At 45.0% G+C, this 21,520-nt stretch overlaps 1 protein-coding gene across 2 annotated transcripts in view; it reads right to left on the bottom strand.

The window, feature by feature from the left end:
- The window catches only part of col11a1a (collagen, type XI, alpha 1a), a 386,832-nt gene that overhangs the window by 10,766 nt on the left and 354,546 nt on the right, over positions 1-21,520 (bottom strand). For both annotated transcript variants that reach the window (XM_073062463.1, XM_073062464.1), the window contains 5 exons: positions 21,322-21,375; positions 20,947-21,193; positions 9,273-9,385; positions 3,689-3,757; positions 3,333-3,566 (listed from right to left, as the gene is read on the bottom strand). In XM_073062463.1, the coding sequence (XP_072918564.1) occupies positions 3,333-3,566; positions 3,689-3,757; positions 9,273-9,385; positions 20,947-21,193; positions 21,322-21,375 (717 nt within the window). The remainder of the gene's footprint in view (positions 1-3,332; positions 3,567-3,688; positions 3,758-9,272; positions 9,386-20,946; positions 21,194-21,321; positions 21,376-21,520) is intronic.

Below are 21,520 nucleotides of genomic sequence, written 5' to 3'. Positions count from 1 at the left end.
AAAAGGGTTCTAAGAGTAAACCTGGCAATTATAGGCCTGTAAGTTTGACGTCAGTGGTAGGTAAATTAATAGAAAGTATTCTTAGAGATGGTATATATAATTATCTGGATAGACAGGGTCTGATTAGGAATAGTCAGCATGGATTTGTGCGTGGAAGGTCATGTTTGACAAATCTTATTGAATTTTTTGAAGAGGTTACGAGGAAAGTTGACGAGGGTAAAGCAGTGGATGTTGTCTATATGGATTTCAGTAAGGCCTTTGACAAGGTTCTGCACGGAAGTTTAGTTAGGAAGGTTTAATCGTTAGGTATTAATATTGAAGTAGTAAAATGGATTCAACAGTGGCTGGATGGGAGATGCCAGAGAGCAGTGGTGGATAACTGTTTGAAAGGTTGGAGGCTGGTGACTAGTGGTGTGCCTCAGGGATCTGTACTGGGTCCAATGTTGTTTGTCATATACATTAATGATCTGGATGATGGGGTGGTAAATTGGATTAGTAAGTATGCAGATGATACTAAGGTAGGTGGCGTTGTGGATAATGAAGCAGGCTTTCAAAGTGTGCAGAGAGATTTAGGCCAGTTAGAAGAGTGGGCTGAAAGATGGCAGATGGAGTTTAATGCTGATAAGTGTGAGGTGCTACATTTTGGTAGGAATAATCCAAATATGACATACATGGTGAATGGTAGGGCATTGAAGAATGCAGTAGAACAGAGTGATCTAGGAATAATGGTGCATAGTTTCCTGAAGGTGGAATCTCATGTGGATAGGGTGGTGAAGAAAGCTTTTGATATGTTGGCCTTTATAAATCAGAGCATTGAGTATAGGAATTGAGATGTAATGTTAAAATTGTACAAGGCATTGGTAAGGCCGAATTTGGAGTATTGTGTACAGTTTTGGTCACCAAATTATAGGAAAGATGTCAACAAAATAGAGAGAGTACAGAGAAGATTTACTAGAATGTTACCTGGGTTTTAGCACCTAAGTTACAGGGAAAGATTGAACAAGTTAGGTCTTTATTCTTTGGAGCGTAGAAGGTTGAGGGGGGACTTGATAGAGGTATTTAAAGCTATGAGGGGGATAGATAGAGTTGACGTGGATAGGCTTTTTCCATTGAGAGTAGGGGAGATTCGAACAAGAGGACATGAGTTGAGAATTAGGGGGCAAAAGTTTAAGCGTAACATGAGGAGGAATTTCTTTACTCAGAAAGTGGTGGCTGTGTGGAACGAGCTTCCAGTGGAAGTGGTAGAGACAGGTTCGGTATTGTCATTTAAAGTAAAATTGGATAGATATATGGACAGGAAAGGAATGGAGGGTTATGGGCTGAGTGCGGGTCAGTGGGACCAGGTGAGAGTAAGCGTTCATGGAGTAGAAGGGCCAAGATGGCCTGTTTTCATGCTGTAATTGTTATATGGTTATATGGTAATGTTAAAGATCGAGAAGATTATAAGGCTACTAGGAAGGAGCTGAAGAAAGAAATTAGGAGAGCCAGAAGGGGCCATGAGAAGGCCTTGGCAGGCAGAATTAAGGAAAACCCCAAGACACTCTACAAGTACGTGAAGAGTAAGAGGATAAGACGTGAAAGAATAGGACCTATCAAGTATGACAGTGGGAAAGTATGTATGAAACCAGAGGAAATAGCAGAGGTACTTAATGAATACTTCACTTCAGTATTCACTACGGAAAAGGATCTTGGTGATTGTAGTGATGACTTACAGCGGACTGAAAAGCTTGAGCATGTAGATATTAAGAAAGAGGTTGTGCTGGAACTTTTGGAAAGCATCAAGTTGGATAAGTTGCCCGGACCGGATGAAATGTACCTCAGGCTACTGTGGGAGGCAAGGGAAGAGATTGCTGAGCCTTTGGCGATGATCTTTGCATCATCAATGGAGACGGGAGAGGTTCCCGAAGATTGGAGGGTTGCGGATGTTGTTCCTTTATTCAAGAAAGGGAGTAGAGATAGCGCAGGAAATTAGAGACCAGTGAGTCTTACCTCAGTGGTTGGTAAGTTGATGGAGAAGATCCTGAGAGGCAGTACTTATGAACATTTGGAGAGGTACAATATGATTAGGAAAAGTCAGCATGGCTTTGTCAAAGGCAGGTCATGCCTTACGAGCCTGATTCAATTTTTTGAGGATATGACTAAACACATTGGAAGAAAGAGCAGTAGATGTAGTGTATATGGATTTCAGCAAGGTATTTGATAAGGTACCCCATGTAAGGCTTATTGAGAAAGTAAGGAGGCAGAGGATCCAAGGTACATTGCTTTGTGGATCCAGCAGTGGCTTGCCCACAGAAGGCAAAGAGTGGTCATAGACAGGTCATATTCTGCATGGAGGTTGGTCACCAGTGGAGTGCCTCGGGATCTGTTCTGGGACCCTATCTCTTCGTGATTTTTATAATTGACCTGGATGAGGAAGTGGAGGGATGGGTTAGTAAGTTTGCTGATGACACAAGGGTTGGAGGTGTTGTGGATAGTGTGGAGGGCTGTCAGAGGTTACAACGGGATATTGATAGGATGAAAAACTGGGCTGAGAAGTGGTAGATGGAGTTCAACCCAGATAAGTGTGAGGTGGTTCATTTTGGTAGGTCAAATATGATGGTAGAATATAGTATCACTTGTAAGACCCTTGGCTGTGTGGAGGATCAGAAGGATATTGGGGTCCGAGACCGTAGGATACTCAAAGCAGCTGCTCAGGTTGACTCTGTGGTTAAGAAGGCGAATGGTGTATTGGCCTTCATCAATCGTGGAATTAAACTTAGGAGCCGAGAGGTAATGTTGCAGCTATATAGGACCCTGGTCAGGCCCCACTTGGAGTATGTGCTCAGTTCTGGTCACCTCACTACAGGATTTTTCCCAGGGCTAAAATGTTTGCCACAAGAGGACACAGGTTTAAGGTGCTGAGGAGTAGGTACAGAGGAGATGTCAGGGGTAAGTTTTTTTACTCGGAGAGTGGTGAGTGCGTGGAATGGGCTGCCGGCAACGGTGCTGGAGGCGGATACGATAGGGTCTTTTAAGAGGCTGTTAGATAGGTACATGGAGTTTAGTAATATAGAGGGCTATAGGTAAGCCTAGTTATTTCTAAGGTATGGATGTGTTCAGTACAACTTTGTGGGCCGAAGGGCCTGTATTGTGCTGTAGGTTTTCTGTGTTTCTACACAGTGAGACATACACTATAGCTATCTCAGACATGCAGTGAGAAGAACTCTACAGCCATCGCAAATACACAGTGATTTTTTACACTACAGCCATTTCACATACTCACAGTGAGGTGTAAACTACAGCTATCTCACACACACACACACACACACACACACACACACTGTAATACTTACACTACAGCTGTCAGAGATGGCTTTGATATAAGGGTTGTTATCGTGTGACATCTCCTCATCGTTGGAGCCCAGGAACCTCAGTGCCTTATCATAGCTGTCTGACAATGCGTCGTGCCAGGCCACGGACTGCTGGCAGATGTAGCTGAAGTTCTGTCGTGCCGATGCACTCAGCAACTTCAGGAATGTCATCTGCACCTCGTTAATGATTTCACCTTGAGCATCCACATAGGACAGCTGTGTGGAACACAGAGGGTTAATGTGGAATGGCAGAACACATTAACTAAGGATAAGTGGGCAGCGCAAGAGCTTAACAGGTGCAGGAGGTGCTAGATTCAGAATTTGAACAGTTAACTCACCAGCCTTCCCCGCTTGAATTCACTGAACCAGGATCCAGGCGATTCCTTGGACCAGGGAGATAGTCGAGCCTGGTAAATAACAGAAGATGGGTGTAAACACTCAGACACCGGGATTAGGGGCTCAGTGCTCCACTGCCCCAAAGGAGAGGAGATGCTGTCAACAATGGAAGGTGGCAGAGCTGGTAGGGAGGCTGGTGGGAGATTGGGAACAGCAGAGATGGGAAGAAGAATGTGGCTGACAAGGGAAGTTGAGGAATGCACAAAAGCCAAGGAAAGGGCTTTTGCTATAAGGTAGCAAAAGTGAGTGGGAAGTTGGATGATTGGGAAGCTTTTAAAATCCAACAAAAAGCAAGTAAAAAAGCTATAAGAAGGGAAAAGATGAAATGTTGGGGCAGACTAGCTAATCATATAAAACAGAAGTATTTTCAGTTACATAAAGAGTAAAAGGGAAGTGAGAGTTAGAACATAGAAACATAGAAAACCTACAGCACAATACAGGCCCTTCGGCCCACAATGCTGTGCCGAACATGTACTTACTTTAGAAATTACCTTGGGTTACCCATAGCCCTCTATTTCTCTAAGCTCCGTGTACCCATCCAAGAGACTCTTAAAAGGCCCTATTGTATCTGCCTCCACCGCCATTGCTAGTAGCCCATTCCACACACTCACCACTCTCTGGGTAAAAATCTTAACCCCTGACATCTCCTTTGTATCTACTTCCAAGCATCTTAAAGCTGTGCCCTCTTGTGTAGCCATTTCTGCCCTGGGAAAATATTGGACCACCGAAAAATGATGCTGGTGAGGTAGTAATGAGGGACAAAGAAATGGCAGATTAACTTAATGAGTACTGCGGAAAACATTTGCAGTGTACCAGAGGTCCGTGTGTGTCAGGGAGAAGGAGTGAGTGTCATTGCTATTACAAAGAAAAAAGTTCAGGGCAAACACAAAGGTCTTAAGGTGGATAAGTCACCTGAGCCAGATGGACTACATCCCAAAGTCCTGAGAAAGGTTGCTGAGGAGATAACGGATGCATTGGTCATGGTCTTTCAAGGATCACTTGATTCTGGCATGGTCTTGGAGGAATGGAAAAATGCAAATGTCACTCCACTCCTTAAAGGAGGAAGGCAAAAGAAAGGAAATTATAGGCCAGTTAGCCTAACAGTGGTTGGGGAAGTGCTGGAATCTATTATTAAGGATGAGGTTTCAGGGTACTTGGAGACTAATGATAAAATAAATCGAAGTCAGCATGGTTTCTGTAAAGGGAAATCTTGCCCGAGAAATCTGTTAGAGTTCTTCGAAGAAGTAACAAACAGAGTGACAAAGGAGAGGCAATGGGTATCATTTACTTGGGTTTTTAGAAGGCATTTGATAACGTGGCACACATGAGGCTGCTTAACAATAAAAAATCCTATGGTGTTACAAGAAGAATACTGGCATGGATAGCAGAATGGCTGACAGGCAGGAAGCAGTGAGTGGGAATAAAAAGGGGCCTATTTTGGTTGGCTGCCAGTGACTAGTGCTGTTCCTTAGGGATCAGTATAGGGTCCACTGCTTTTCACATTTCTTGTCAATGATATAGATAATGGAATTGATGGCTTTGTGGCAAAGTTTGCAGATGATACGTAGATAACTGGAGTGGTAAGTAGTGCTGAGGAAGCAATGTGATTGTAGCAGGACTTAGACAAATTAGAAGAATGGGCAAAAAAAGTGGCAGATGGGATACAATGTTGGGAAATGTACGATAATGCATTCTGGTAAAAGGAGCAATAGTGCAGACTATAATCTAAATGGGGAGAAGGTTCTAACATCAGAGGTGTAGAGGAACTTAGGAGTCCTTGTGTAAGACTCCCAGGAGATTTATTTACTGGTTGAGTCTATGGTAAAGAAGGCAAATGCAATGTTGACATTTATTTCAAGGGGAATAACAGTACAACATAAGATGTACAAAATGATGAGAGGCATTGATCGTGTCGATAGTCAGAGACTTTTTCCCAGGGCTGAAATGCTAGCACGAGAGGGCACAGTTTTAAGGTGCTTGGAAGTAGGTACAGAGGAGATGTCAGGGGTAAGTTTTTTTTACCCAGAGAGTGGTGAGTGTGTGGAATGGGCTGCTGGCGACAGTGGTGGTGGTGGATATGATAGGGTCTTTTAAGAGACTCCTGGATAGGTACACGGAGCTTAGAAAAATAGAGGGCTATGGGTAACCCAAGGTAACTTCTAAAGTAAGGACATATTTGGCACAACTTTCTGGGCCGAAGGGCCTGTATTGTGCTGTAGGTTTTCTATGTTTCTATGTAACATCAGGCATACTACTAGAGTCTTCTGCAGTGAAGACTGATGCAAAATACTCATTTTGGACGCCTCACGTCTTAATAAGCTGGTAAGGAAGGCGGGCTCTGTCGTGGGCAAAGTACTGGAGAGTTTAACATCGGTAGCTGAGCGAAGGGCGCTGAGTAGGCTACGGTCAATTATGGATAACTCTGAACATCCTCTACATAGCACCATCCAGAGACAGAGAAGCAGTTTCAGCGACAGGTTACTATCGATGCAATGCTCCTCAGACAGGATGAAGAGGTCAATACTCCCCAATGCCATTAGGCTTTACAATTCTACCGCCAGGACTTAAGAACTTTTAAAAAGCTATTATTAATGCTTTTTGAGATAGTGATTTAGATGCATATAATATTTTTTTTTACTGAGTTAAGTATTGTATGTAATTAGTTATGCTACAACAAGTGTATGGGACATTGGAAAAAAGTTGAATTTCCCCATGGGGATGAATAAAGTATCTATCTATCTATTTAATTCATCAGCCATCTCCTTGTCCCCCATTATTATTTCTCCTGCCTCATTTCTAACGGTCCTATATCCACTCTCATTTCTCTTTTATTTTTAACACACTTGTAAAAACTTTTACTATCCACTTTGATAGCATATGCTAGCTTGCTTTCATATTTCATCTTTTCCCTTCTAATGACTTTTTTTAGTTGCTCTCTGTAGGTTTTTAAAAACTTCCCAATACTCTACCTTCCCACTAATTTTTGCTTTGTTATATGCCCTTCCTTTTGCTTTTACAATAGCTTTGACTTCCCTTGTATTATTTTACCATTTGAGTATTTCTTCATTTTTAGAATATACACATCCTGCACCTTCCTCAGTTTTCCCAGAAAAGCACACCATTGCTGCTCTGCTGACATCCCTGCCAGCAGCTCCTTCCAATTTACTTTGGCCAACTCCTCTCTCATACCGCTCTAATTTCCCTCACTCCACTGAAATACTGCTATGTCAGACTTTACTTCTTTCCAATCAAACTTCAAGTTGAACACAATCATAATGTGATCACTATTTCCTAAGGGTTCTGTTATGTTAAGCTCCCTAATTGCCTCTGGTTCATTACATAACACCGAATCCAGTATAGCTGATCCCCTAGTAGGCTCAACAACAAACTGCTCCAAAAAGCTATCTCTCAGGCATAAAACAAACTAACTCTCTTGAGCTCCATTATCAACCTAATTTTCCCAATCGATCTGCATGTTAAAATCTCCCATGACTACCATAACCTTGCCGTTTTGACTCGCCTTTTCTATTTCCTGTTGTAATCTGTGGTCCACCTCTCAACCACTGTTGGGAGGCCTGTATATAACTGCCATCAGGGTCCTTTTACCCTTGCAGTTTCTTAACTCAACCCACAAAGATTCAACGTCTTCCGATCCTATGTCACATCTTTCTACTGATTTGATATCATCCTTTACCAGTAGAGTCACACCAGCCCCTCTGCCTACCTTCCTATCCCTCTGATACAATGTGTAACCTTAGACATTCAGCTCCCAACTACAACCATCCTTCAGCCATGATACAGTGATGGCCACAACATCATACCTGACGATCTGTAATAGTGCAACAAGATCATCCACCTTATTTCTTATACCACGTGCATTTAGGTACCACACCTTGAGAACCGTATTTGCTGTCCTTTCTGATTCTGCATCCCCAATGTTTTGATACTCAGCCTGTTGGCTACAGCTGAGTCCCATCACCTGCCTGCCCTTCCTGACAGTCTGACTGCACGCTATATTTACTTTTTACTGCCCGTCTTATCCTGAGTACATTCACCAGTTCCCACACCCCCCCACCACCAAGTTAGTTTAATCCCTCCCCAACAGGTGTAAGAATCCTACCCATGAGAATATTGGTCCCCCTCAGATTCAGGTGTGACCTGTCCCTTTTGTAAAGATCATACCTTCCCCAGAAGAGACCCCAATGATCCAAGAACTTGAAGCCATGTCCCCTGAACCAGCTTCTCAGCCACACATTTTTCTGCCAAGTCATCCTGTTTCTACTCTCGCTGGCACGAGGCACAGGCAGCAATACAGAAATTACTACTCGAGAGGTCTTGCTTCTCAGCTTTCTGCCTAGCTCTCTAAATTCTCTCTTCAGGACCTCATTGTTTTTCCTTTCTATGTCATTGGAATCAACATGTACCAAGATATCTAGCTGCTCTCCTTCCCTCTCTAAAATGCTCTGGACATCATCCAAAATGTCCCTGACCCTGGCAGCCGGGAGGCAACTTACCATTCCGGTATCACGTTCATGAGCACAAAATCTTCTGTCTGTTCCTCTGACTATTGAGTCCTGTATCACTATTGCTCCCCTCTTCTCCCTCTTTAACTTCTGCATCAGAGACCCATTCTCAGTGGCAGTAACCTGGTTTCCATAGTATTCCCCTGGAAGGTCATGCCCCACAACAGTATCCAAAACAGATACTTATTATTGAGGGGAATGGCCACAGGGGATCTCTGTGCTAACTGCCTGTTCACGTTTCCATTTCTCCTGACAGTCACCCAGCTACTCGCCTCCTGCAACTTAGGGGTGACCACTTCCCTGTAACTCTGATCAATCATCTCCTCACTCAACAACACTAGCCAAAGGTCATCCAGCTGCTGCTCCAGATCCCTAACACGGTTGTCATGGAGCTGCAGCCGGATGCCCGTCACATAGATATAGTTCCCTGGAAGAATCTGGGTCAAAGGATGTACAGAGGAAAGGCACCAGAAGCTTCCTGGGAGAGGGTGGGAGAGAGTTGAAGACAAAGAGAAAGAGTGAGTAGAGAGTGGGGATGGAGGGAGAAATTTAGAGGGTTGGGAAGTAAATGGAAGGGGATGGGAGAAAGAAAGGTGGAGGAAGAGGAGAAGGAAATGGAAGATGAGGGGCAAAAGAGGGAGTGCAAAGTGATGGTGGAGGGAGGTGGAGCAAGGTGGGGGAGAGGGAGTGGAGGGAGCTGGTGAAGAAGGGTGGAGAGAGGTCGAGGGAAGGAGAGGATGGAAGGGTGCAGAAGGGAAAGGGGAGGGTAATGGATCATGAAGGGAGAGGGGTGGGGGTGTGAGGCGTCAGGGAGCGGGTGCAGTGAGGAGATGGGGACAGGGAGTGGAGGAGAAAGGAGTTAGGGAGAGAGAGGGAGGGCATTGGGAAGGCAGAGGGGGGTGTGTGGTGATGGGTAGGGAAGGATGGACTGACTGGGATACTGTCCTCAGATGGAGCACAGGATTGTTGAGGGTCAGTGTGAATGAAAGGTGTTGTTACTCACTCCCTGTGACTTGCTGTCAGGATAGATGCAGGTCTCGCTGCCACTGGTGAAGTTGCAGTAAACCTTGAAGGAGTCTCCAGTGCAGCCCTGGTTCGGGTCAATCCAGTACTCACCTGCAAAAGAACAGAACAGAAGGCTGTTAACCAAGTGTGGATGGTCAATCGCTATGCATCACTCTAATGCTGTGCAGAAAAGGAGGAAGACGGTGTGATTGTCTACGGAATCTCTGTGGGTGGAAGTTAGGAACAGCAAGGGGTCAATAACTCTACTGGGTGTTATTTTATAGACCACCCAATAATAACAGGGACATCAAGGAGCAGATAGGGAGACAGATTCTGGAAAGGTGTAATAAGAACAGGGTCGTGGTGGTGGAAGATTTTTATTTCCCAAATATTGATTGGCATGCAAACAATAAGTATATCGTTTTGGATGCTGTTGGTGGGGATGACCTACCAGGGACAAGTTGCAGTGGTTGCGTCTCTGGCACTGAAACTGAACCCTCAGCTCAGAAGGGAAGGAGGGAAAAGAGGAGAGCAGTAGTGATAGGGGATTCGATAGTTAGGGGGACAGATAAGAGGTTCTGTGGTAGAGATCGAGAATCCCGGATGGTCTGTTGCCTCCCTGGTGCCAGGGTCCACGATATCTCTGATCGAGTTCTCGGTATTGTCAGGAGGGAGGTTGAGCAGCCAGATGTCGTGGTCCATGTAGGGACCAATGACGTGGATAGGAAGAAGGAGGAGGTCCTGCAAAGAGAGTTTAGGGAGTTAGGTGCAAAGTTGAAGGACAGGACCTCCAGAGTTGCAATCTCAGGATTGCTACCCGTGCCACGTGTTAGTGAGGCTAGAAATAGGAAGATAATGCAGCTAAATACATGGCTAAGGAGTTGGTGCAGGAGAAAGAGCATCATGTTTCTGGACTATTGGGACTTGTTCCAGAGAAGGTGGGACCTGTTCCAACGAGACATGTTGCACCTGAACTGGAGGGGGACTAATATCCTTGCGGGAAGGTTGGCCAGTGCTGCTCCAGGGGGTTTAAACTAGATTTGCAGGGGGAGGGGAACCAGAGTGTTAGAGCAGATAGTGAGGTAGAGAAGGATAAAGATCATGCGAGAACTATAAGTATAGTGTATAGAGTAAAGCCAGATCTATCATATAAAGAGGCTTTGAGGAAAGAGAAGCAGAATAAAGGGTATAAAGGTAGTAAGGTAGAAGGGCTAAAGTGCGTGTACTTCAATGCAAGAAGCATCAGGAACAAAGGTGATGAACTGAGAGCTTGGATACATACATGGAATTATGATGCCATTACAGAGACTTGGCTGGCACCAGGGCAGGAATGGATTCTCAATATTCCTGGATTTCAGTGTTTTAAAAGGGATAGAGAGGGGGCAAAAGGGGAGGAGAGGTGGCATTACTGGTTGGGGATACAATTACAGCTACAGAAAGGGTGGGTAATGTAGCAGGATCCTCCTTTGAGTCAGTATGAGTGGAAGTCAGGAACAGGAAGGGAGCAGTTACTCTATTGGGAGTATTCTATAGCCCCCCTGGTAGCAGCAGAGATACCGAGGAGCAGATTGGGAGGCAGATTTTGGAAAACTGCAAAAATAACAGGGTTGTTATCATGGGTGACTTTAACTTCCCTAATATTGGTTGGCACCTGGTTAGTTCCAAAGGTTTAGATGGGGCAGAGTTTGTTAAGTGTGTCCAGGATGGATTCCTGTCACAGTATGTTGACAGGCTGACTAGGGGGAATGCCATACTAGATCTAGTATTAGGTAACAAACCGGGTCAGGTCACAGATCTGTCAGTGGGTGAGCATCTGGGGGACAGTGACCACCGCTCCCTGGCCTTTAGCATTATCATGGAAAAGGATAGGATCAGAGAGGACAGGAAAATTTTTAATTGAGGAAGGGTAAATTAGAGGCTATAAGGCTAGAACTTGCGTGTGTGAATTGGGATGAATGTTTTTTCAGGGAAATGTTCTATGGACATGTGGTTGATGTTTAGAGATATCTTGCAGGATGTTAGGGATAAATTTGTCCCTGTGAGGAAGATAAAGAATGGTAGGGTGAAGGAACAAGTGAGGTGAAAAATCTAGTCAGGTGGAAGAAGGCAGCATACATGAGGTTTAGGAAGCAAGGATAAAGATGGGGCTATTGAGGAATATAGGGTAGCAAGAAAGGAGGTTAAGAAGGGGCTAAGGAGAGCAAGAAGGGGGGCATGGTGAGTAGGGTAAAGGAAAACCCGAAGCCATTCTTCAGTTATGTGAAGAACAAAAGGATGACAGGATTGAAGATAGGACCGATTAGAGATAAAGGTGGGAAGATGTGCCTGGAGGCTGTGGAAGTGAGCGAGGTCCTCAATGAATACTTCTCTTCAGTATTCACCAATGAAAGGGAACTTGATGATGGTGAGGACAATATGAGTGAGGTTGAAGTTCTGGAGCATGTTGATATTAAGGGAGTGAAGCTGTTGGAGTTGTTAAAATACATTAGGACAGATAAGTCCCTAGGGCCTGACGGAATATTCGCCAGGCTGCTCCATGAGGTGAGGGAAGAGATTGCTGAGCCTCTGGCTATAAACTTTATGTCCTCGTTGTCCATGGGAATTGTACCGGTGGATTGGAGGGAGTTGAATGTTGTCGCCTTGTTCAAAAAAGGTAGTAGGGATAGTCCAGGTAATTATAGACCAGTGAGCCTTACATCTGTGGTGGGAAATTTGTTGGAAAAGATTCTTAGAGATAGGATCTATGGGCATTTAGAGAATCAGGGTTTGATCAGGGACAGTCAGCATGGCTTTGTGAAGAGCAGATCATGTCTAGCAAGCCTGATAGAGTTCTTTGAGGAGGTGACCAGGCATATAGTTGAGGGTAGTGCAGTGGATGTGATCTACATGGATTTTAGTAAGGCATTTGACAAGGATCCACACAGTAGGCTTATTCAGAAAGTCAGAAGGCATGGGATCCAGGGAAGTTTGGCCAGGTGGATTCAGAATTGGCTTGCCTGCAGAAAGCAGTGGGTTGTGGTGGAGGGAGTACATTTGGATTGGAGGGTTGTGACTAGTGGTGTCCCACAATGATTGGTTCTGGGACCTCTACTTTTTGTGATTTTTATTAACGACCTGAATGTCAGGGTAGAAGGGTGGGTTGGCAAGTTTGCAGACGACACAAAGGTTGGTAGTGATTGCAGACAGACATTGATAGGATGCAGGAATGGGCTGAGAAGTGGCAGATGGAGTTTAACCCGGAGAAGTGTGAGGTGGTGCACTTTGGAAGGTCAAACTCCAAGGCAGAGTACAAAGTAAATGGCAGGATACTTGGTAGTACGGAAGAGCAGCGGGATCTGGGGGTACATGTCCACAGATCCCTGAAAGTTGCCTCACAGTAGATAGGGTAGTTAAGAAAGCTTATGGGATGTTAGCTTTCATAAGTTAAGGGATAGAGTTTAAGAGTCGCAAGGTATTGATGCAGCTCTATAAAACTCTGGTTAGGCCACACTTGGAGTACTGTATCCAGTTCTGGTTGCCTCACTATAGGAAGGATGTGGATGCATTGGAAAGGGTATAGAGGAGATTTACCAGGCTGCTGCCTGGTTTAGAGAGTATGCATTTAAATCAGAGATTAAGGGAGCTAGGGCTGTATTCTTAGGAGAGAAGGAGGATGAGAGGAGACATGATAGAGGCATACAAGATATTAAGAGGCATAGTTAGAGTGGACAGCCAGCGCCTCTTCCCCAGGGCACCACTGCTCAATTCAAGAGGACATGGCTTTAACGTAAGGGGTGGGAAGTTCAAGGTGGATATTAGAGGAAGGGTTTTTACTCTGAGAGTGGTTGGTGCGTGGAATGTACTGCCTGAGGCAGTGGTGGAGGCAGATACACTAGTGAAATTTAAGAGACTACTAGACTGGTATATGGAGGAATTTAAGATGGGGTGGGTATATGGGAGGCAGGGTTTAAGGGTCGGCACAACATTGTGGGCCGAACTTCCTGTACCGTACTGTACAATTCTATGTTTTATGTTCTGTATGTCCCTACAATGAGGGATTTAAATGAGGTGGAGTTTGTTAGGTGTGTTCAGGAATGTTTCCTGACATTGTATCAAGATAAACCTACAAGAGGAGAGTCTGTACTTGATCTGGTATTCGGAAATGAAGCTGGTCGGGTGTCAGATCTCTCAGTGGGAGAGCATTTTGGAGATAGTGATCACAATGCTATCTCCTTTACCGTAGCTTTGGAGAGGGATGGGAACAGATAAGTTAGGAAAGCGTTTAATTGGACTAAAGGGAAATACGAGGCTATCAGGCAAGAGCTTAGAAGCACAAATTGGGACCAAATGTTCTCAGGAATGTACAGAAATGTGGCAAATGTTCAGGAGATATTTGCGTGGAGTTCTGCACAGGTACGTTCCAATGAGACAGGGAAAGGATGGTAGGGTACAGGAACCATGGTGTACAAAGGCTATTGTAAATCTAGTCATGGAGAAAAGAAGAGCTTATGAAAGGTTCAGAAAACTAGGTAATGATAGAGACCTAGAAGGTTATAAGGCTAGCAGGAAGGAGCTTAAGAAAGAAATTTAGGAGAGCCAGAAGAGGCCGTGAGAAGGCCATGGCGGACAGGATTAAAGAAAACTCCAAGGCACTCTACAAGAGCAAGAAGATAAGATGTGAGAGAATAGGACCAATCAATTGTGACTGTGGAAAAGTGTGTATGGAACCGGAGGAAATAGCGGAGGTACCTAATGAGTACTTTGCTTTAGTATTCACTACGGAAAAGGATCTTGGCAATTGTAGGGATGACTTACGGAGGACCGAAAAGCTTGAGCATGTAGATATTAATAAAGAGGATGTACTGGAGCTTTTGGAAAGCATCAAGTTGGATAAGTCGCTGGGACCGGATGAGATATACCCCAGGCTACTTCCCTAGGTGAGGGAGGAGATTGCTGAGTCTCTAGCGATGATCTTTGGATCATCAGTGGGGACGGGAGAGGTTCTAGAGGATTGGAGGGTTGCGGACGTTATTGCATTAATCAAGAAAGGGAGTGGAGATAGCCCAGGAAATTATAGACCAGTGAGTCTTACATCAGTTGTTGGTAAGTTGATGGAGAAGATCCTGAGAGGCAGGATTTATGAACATTTGGAGAGGTATAATATGATTTGGAGTAGTCAGCATGGCTTTGTAAAGGGCAGGTCGTGCTTTACGAGCCTGACTGAATTTTTTGAGGATGTGATTAAATATATTGATGAAGGTAGAGCAGTAGATATAGTTTATATGGATTTTAGCAAGGCATTTGACAAGGTACCCCATGCAAGGCTTATTGAGAAAGTAAGGAGGCATGGGACCCAAGGGGACATTGCATTGTGGATCCAGAACTGGTTTGTCCACAGAAGGCAAAGTGGTTGTAGACAGGTCATATTCTGCATGGAGGTCGGTGACCAGTGGTATGCCTCAGTGATCTGTTCTGGGACACTTACTCTTCATGATTTTATAAATGATCTGGATGAGGAAGTGGATGGAGGGTTTAGTAAATTTACTGATGACACAAAGGTTGGAGGTGTTGTGGATAGTGGGGAGGGCTGTCAGAGGTTACAGAGGGACATTGATAGGATGCAAAACTGGTCTGAGAAGTGGCAGATGGAGTTCAACCCAGATAAGTGTGAGGTGGTTCATTTTGGTAGGTCAAATATCATGGCAGAGTATAATATTAATGGTAAGATTCTTGGCCTCTTGGAGGATCAAAGAGATCTTGGGGTCCAAATCCAGTGGACACTCAAAACTGCTGTGCCGGTTGACTCTGTGGTTAAGAAAGCATACAGTGTATTGGCCTTCATCAATCCTGGGATTGAGTTTAGGAACAGAGAGGCAATGTTGCAGCTAAAGAGGCCCCTGGTCAAACCCCACTTGGAGTTCTGGTCATCTCACTACAGGAAGGATGTGGAAACCATAGAAAAGGTGCAGAGGAGATTTACAAGGATTTTGCCTGAATTAGGGAGCCTAACATGAGAATAGGTTGAGTGAACTTGGCCTTTTTTTCTTGGAGCGACGGAGGATAAGAGGTGACCTGATAGAAGTGTATAAGATGATAAGAGGTATTGATTGTGTGGATAATCAGAGGCTTTTTCCCAGGGCTGAAATGGCTTAAGTTTTAAGGTGCTTGGAAGTAGGTGCAGAGGTGATGTTAGGGGTAGGTTTTTTAAGCAGGGAGTGGTGAGTGCGTGGAATGGGCTGCTGCCAACATTGGTGGAGGTGGATACGATAGGGTCTTTTAAGAGACTCCTGGACAGGTACATGGAGCTCAGAAAATAGAGGGCTATGGGTAACCCTAGGTAACTTCTAAGGTATAGACATGTTCGGCACAGCTTTGTGGGCTGAAGGGCCTGTTTTGTGCTGTAGGTTTACTATGTTTCTATGTTTTAACACCTGTATTGTGAATGGTGATTGATCATGCATGTAAGGAATTTGCACAGGCAGTTAACTAATTAGTCTATTTCCTAAATTGGCGGTGATTTCTGTATAAAAATGTTCAGACTTCAGAACGGTTTGGTGACAGTGTTGGGCTGAACAAGGAAATAAAGTGTGATTGAGGAAGAATTGTGGGCTTTCCGAGCCTAATTCATCAGGAGTGACACCAGCACAGCCTTTTTTACACTTGTTACATCTGGAAAAGCATCGACTTTGTCTGGGTAGTGACAAGGGTCACAGAGCTGTGCAATGCACAGAACAAGCCTCAAAATGCTGGAGCGACTCAGTCAACATCCATTGAAAGCAATTATAGTGTTTGTTTTGGGCCAAGACCTTCATTAGGGTGAGTTCCTCTTGCATTTTGTGTGGGTTACTGTGAATTTCCAGCATCTGCAGAACCTCTTGTGTTTATAGAGATCAGGCCCTTCAATCAAATCACAAACAAGAGAAAATCTGCAGATGCTGGAATTCTGAGCAATACACACAAAGTGCTGAAATGCTTCAGCAGTCCTGTGAAGGGTCTCAGCCCGAAACGTCGACTATACTATTTTCCATAGATGCTGCCTGGCCTGCAGAGTTCCCCCAGAATTTAGTGCGTGAGACCCTTCAATCACTGCCTAATTGAGCTACCCTCACTCAGTTAGTCAGCACAGCTTTATTTTGGGCAGATCATGGCTTCCAAACTTGATCATGATTTTTTGAGGAGGTGATGAAGGTGACTGATGAGGACAGGGTAGTGGAAGTTGTACACATGAATTTTAGTAAAGTCTTCAACAAAATCTCTCATTTTAAGTTGATTCAGAAATGCAAGGCACATGGTTTCCATGGAGACTTGGTGGATTGAATTCACACTTGGCTAGTAGGAGAGGGGGGTTATTCTGACTGGAGGCCTGTCACCAAGGTGCTCTGAGGTCCAGTCTTATCCAGGCTGAAGTGTCTGCTTCCACACCATGTCACTCTGTGATTGCTGACCTTCACCCAGCCAATACTGAGGCTCTAAGGGATTGAAGCAGAGCCAGATTTGGCTGGTGAAGGGAGTGAGTGACTCTGCATAGAGACTACAGTGGAGGGGGTGGGAAATAGGTGTTGGGGGTAAGAGATGGGTGGATGGGGGAGAAGGGTGTGGGTAACAAGAGGAAGGGATTCCTGGCATTAGTAATGATCTTTCGAGAACCACTAGATTCTGCAATGGTTCCAGAGGACTGGTGAATTGTAAATGCCGTTCCACTCTTTAAGAAGGGAAAGAAGCAGAAGAAAGGAAATTATAGGCTAGATAGTCTGACCTCAGTGGTTGGGAAGATGTTGGAGTCCATTATTAAGGAGGTTTCAGGGCACTTGGGGGCACATGATAAAATAGGCCAAAGTTGGCATAATTTCCTTAGGGGGAAGTCTGGCCTGACAAATCTGTTGGAATTCCTTGGGAAAGTAACAGTCACAATAGACAAATGAGCGCTGGTGGATGTTGTTTACTTGGATTTTCAGAAGGTCTTTGACAAGGTTCTCTACATGAGGCTGCTTAACAAGATAACAGCCCATGGTATTACAGGAAAGATGCCAGTACAGATAGAAAATTGGCTGACTGGCCAGAGGCAAAGAGTAGGAACAAAGCAGGGGAGGCGGATTTTCTCTCGGCTGCCGGTGACTAGTGGTATTCCGCAAAGGCAGTGTTGGGACCGCTTCTTTTTATGTAATAAGTCAACAATTTGTATAATGGGATTCCACAGATTCATCTCACTCTGGCTAAAGAAATTCCTCCTCATCTCTGTTTTAAGAGGGACATTCATTTAGAATAGAGATGAGGAGAAATTTCTTTAGCCAGAGAGTGGTGAATCCATGGAATTCATTGTCACAGATGGCCTTTAGGCATATTTAAAGCGGTTGATAGGTTCTTGGATAGTCAAGGCATTAAAGGTTACAGGGAGAAGGCAGGGAAATGGGGTTCAGAAGGATATTAAATCAGCTATGGTGGAGTCCACTCCATGGGCTAAATTGCTTAATTTTGCTATCTTATAGTCTATTGTCATAATGGCTTACTATCATTATGGTACTTGCACACAGATTGGCTGAGACTGGCTTGTAACTGAATTCTGGCCCTATGTGTGGTGGATTTGGGGAGGCCTGTGTGTGAGGGGCATGAGGTGCTCTCAGTGAATATGCCCATCCCACTGATTCTCCAGAGCTGAGAATGGGGTTTAAAGGGTTACGATTCACTGGAAAATATTCCAGATAATACAGAGGGTCCTGAGGGAACAGAGCAGGGGAGATGTGGAGGTGTTTCTACCAGTGTGAGAGTCTCAAACAAGGGTCACAGTTACAGGATTAGGGGCAGACAGTTAAAACTGAGGTGTGTGGGTGCTTCTCACAGAAGGAGGGGAATAGACAATAGACAGTAGGTGCAGGAGTAGGCCATTCGGCCCTTCTAGCCAGCACCGCCATTCACTGTGATCATGGCTGATCATACACAATCAGTACCCCGTTCCTGCCCTCTCCCCATATCCCTTGACCCCGCTATCTATAAGAGCTCTATCTAACTCTCTCTTGAATGCATCCAAAGACTTGGCCTCCACTGCCTTCTGGAGCAGAGCATTCCGCATATCCACCACTCTCTGGGTGAAAAAGTTTTTCCGCATCTGTTCTAAATGGCCTACCCCTTATTCTTAAACTGTGGCCTCTAGTTCTGGACTCACCCATCAGCGGGAACATGCTTCCTACCTCCAGCATGTCCAATCCCTTAATAATCTTACATGTTTCAATCAGATCCCCTCTCATCCTTCTAAATTCCAGTGTATACAAGCCCAGTCGCTCCAATCTTTCAACATATGACAGTCCCGCCATTCCGGGAATTAACCTTGTGAACCTACGCTGCACTCCCTCAATAGCAAGAATGTCCTTCCTCAAATTTGGAGACCAAAACTGCACACAATACTCCAGGTGGGGTCTCACCAGGGCCCTGTACAGCTGCAGAAGGACCTCTTTACTCCTATACTCAATTCCTCTTGTTATAAAGGCCAACATGCCATTAGCTTTCTTCACTGCCTGCTGTACCTGCATGCTTGCTTTCATTGACTGATGTACAAGAACACCTAGATCTCGTTGTACTTCCCCTTTTCCTAACTTGACTCCATTTAGATAGTAATCTGCCTTCCTGTTCTTGCCACCGAAGTGGATAACCTCACATTTATCCACATTAAACTGCATCTGCCATACATTTGCCCACTCACCCAACCTGTCCAAGTCACCCTGCATTCTCATAACATCCTCCTGACATTTCACACTGCCACCCAGCTTTGTGTCATCAGCAAATTTGCTAATGTTACTTTTAATCCCTTCATCTAAATCATTAATGTATATTGTAAACAGCTGTGGTCCCAGCACTGAACCTTGCGGTACCCCACTAGTCACAGCCTGCCATTCTGAAAGGGACCCGTTAATCGCTACTCTGTTTCCTGTCAGCCAGCCAATTTTCAATCCATGTCAGTACTTTACCCCCAATACCATGTGCCCTAATTTTGCCCACTAATCTCCTATGCGGGACTTTATCAAAAGCTTTCTGGAAGTCCAGGTACACTACATCCACTGGCTCTCCCTTGTCCATTTTCATAGTTACATCCTCAAAAAACTCCAGAAGATTAGTCAAGCATGATTTTCCCTTCATAAATCCATGCTGACTCGGACTGATCCTTCTACTGCTATCCAAATGTGTCGTAATTTCCTCTTTTATAATTGACTCCAGCATCTTTCCTACCACTGACGTCAAGCTAACTGGTCTATAATTCCCTGTTTTCTCTCGCCCTCCTTTCTTGAAAAGTGGGACAACATTAGCCACCCTCCAATCAGCAGGAACTGTTCCTGAATCTATAGAACATTGGAAAATGATTACCAATGCATCCACGATTTCTAGAGCCACCTTTTTAAGTACCCTGGGATGCAGACCATCAGGTCCCGGAGACTTATCAGCCTTCAGACTCAACAGTCTATCCAACACCGTTTCTTGCCTAATATAAATTTCCTTCAGTTCATCCTTTACCCTAGTTCCTTTGGCCACTATTACATCTGGGAGATTGTTTGTGTCTTCCCTAGTGAAGACAGATCCAAAGTACCTGTTCAACTCATCTGCCATTTCCTTGTTCCCCATAATAAATTCACCCGTTTCTGTCTTCAATGGCCCAATTTTGGTCTTAACTTTTTTTTGCTATTCACATACCTAAAGAAGCTTTTACTATCCTCCTTTATGTTCTTGGCTAGTTTACCTTCGTACCTCATTTTCCAATGTTCTATAGATTCTATAGGTATCCTCGGTGTAACGACCTCACTGTAGGTCCTGTCCAGAAAACCCTCGTTTTCACGGATAAACCTGAGGTCATCCAGTTCTTTCTTCAGTGCTGCAACATGCTCCTTCAGAAGCTGAACCTGGACACACATTCCACAGCTGTAGCAGCCGGGGGCACCATCAGTGTCCCTGACCTCCCACATCATGCACGTAGCACACTGAATCAGCTTAGCAGTCATGTCTTCACCTTCTGCAATTGTGCCTGGCGTAGTCTCCTTACCAAAGACTAGCACTTTTCACACCAGGCACTTCCTGACAGGCTGGTCTGCTGGAGCTCTCCCTCTTTTTATTTGCTTGAGCTTTGCAAGCTGCAAGGTCACCTGACTTCGATTGCCCAATCAGCTGTTTTCTGCTGAGTCTGAGATATTCAAATCTCGATTGCCAAACAACTGCTAATCAATTCTTGATTGCACTATCCAACTGCCAAAACTGCCAGAATCACACCAGGCACTTCCCTCGACCAGGCCGCTCCACTAGAGCTCTCCCTCTTTTTGGATCTTTTGAATTCTCCACCACATAGGGTGTGGAGACTGGATTACTGCAGGGGTTTAAAGAAAGGGAAAAAAGTGTTTCACAGATCAGGGGACTGAGGGTGATTGGGAATCTGTATCAGAAATCATGTTTATTATCATTGATGTTGGAGTGAAATGTGTTGCTTTGTGGAAGCAGCACAGAGCAAAATGTAAGATTACTGTAAGTTACAAACTAAACTGGAGGGAGGTGTTTGAGGTACATTCTGGGATCGGGAAATAATGTTCTCCAATCTGAGACAGTTCAGAGTGAAAGGTATTGGGGTACTCGCAGCCCAAAATGGATGTTGGGAGTCTCTGCTCCAGAATGCCGGCCAACCACAACTTGAAGGGGTGGGGACGGCATGGCCATTAGCTCACCATCAGGGAAGTCTGGGTGAGACAGTTGCAGGTCCTTGCAGGTCCGGGCTGGGTTGTTCTGGGTTCCCATTGGATTCTTCATGTGGTCCACCTCCATCTTCAGGGTGTCCAGGGAGTTGAATATGTCATCCAGTCCCTCCACGTAGTCCACAGCCTTATCCTGGTCAGCCTGCATCTTGTCCGAAGACCTCCTGGTCTTCTTGGGTGTCCGGATGGGCAGTGGTTGGATCACCTCTCCTGGAGGCCCCTGCGAATTCACAGACACAATACACCCAGTGAGCAGAGACCAGAAGACCCAAAGGGGCACGGGAAGAGTCAGCGAGGATGTGAACTATGTAAATCCCCAAACATCCCCAGTGTGCACGAGGTACTTACGGGAGGTCCAGGAACACCAATTGCTCCAGTGTCACCCTTCTGACCTGCCGGACCCTGCCAACGAGAGAGACAGTGAAGAGCCAAGGAGTGGAGGAGCAGGAATGAGGGGTGGCAGAGACGGTATGAGGTGAAGAAACGAGGTGAGAAATGGTTGGCTGTGTGGTGGAGGGGACAGGATAGAGGGAGTTGGATGGGAGGA

Source organism: Hemitrygon akajei, chromosome 12, assembly GCF_048418815.1.
Source record: "Hemitrygon akajei chromosome 12, sHemAka1.3, whole genome shotgun sequence".
Lineage (NCBI taxonomy): Eukaryota > Metazoa > Chordata > Chondrichthyes > Myliobatiformes > Dasyatidae > Hemitrygon > Hemitrygon akajei.
Note: the sequence above shows the minus strand (reverse complement) of the source record. Positions and strands in the feature narration are given on the sequence as shown.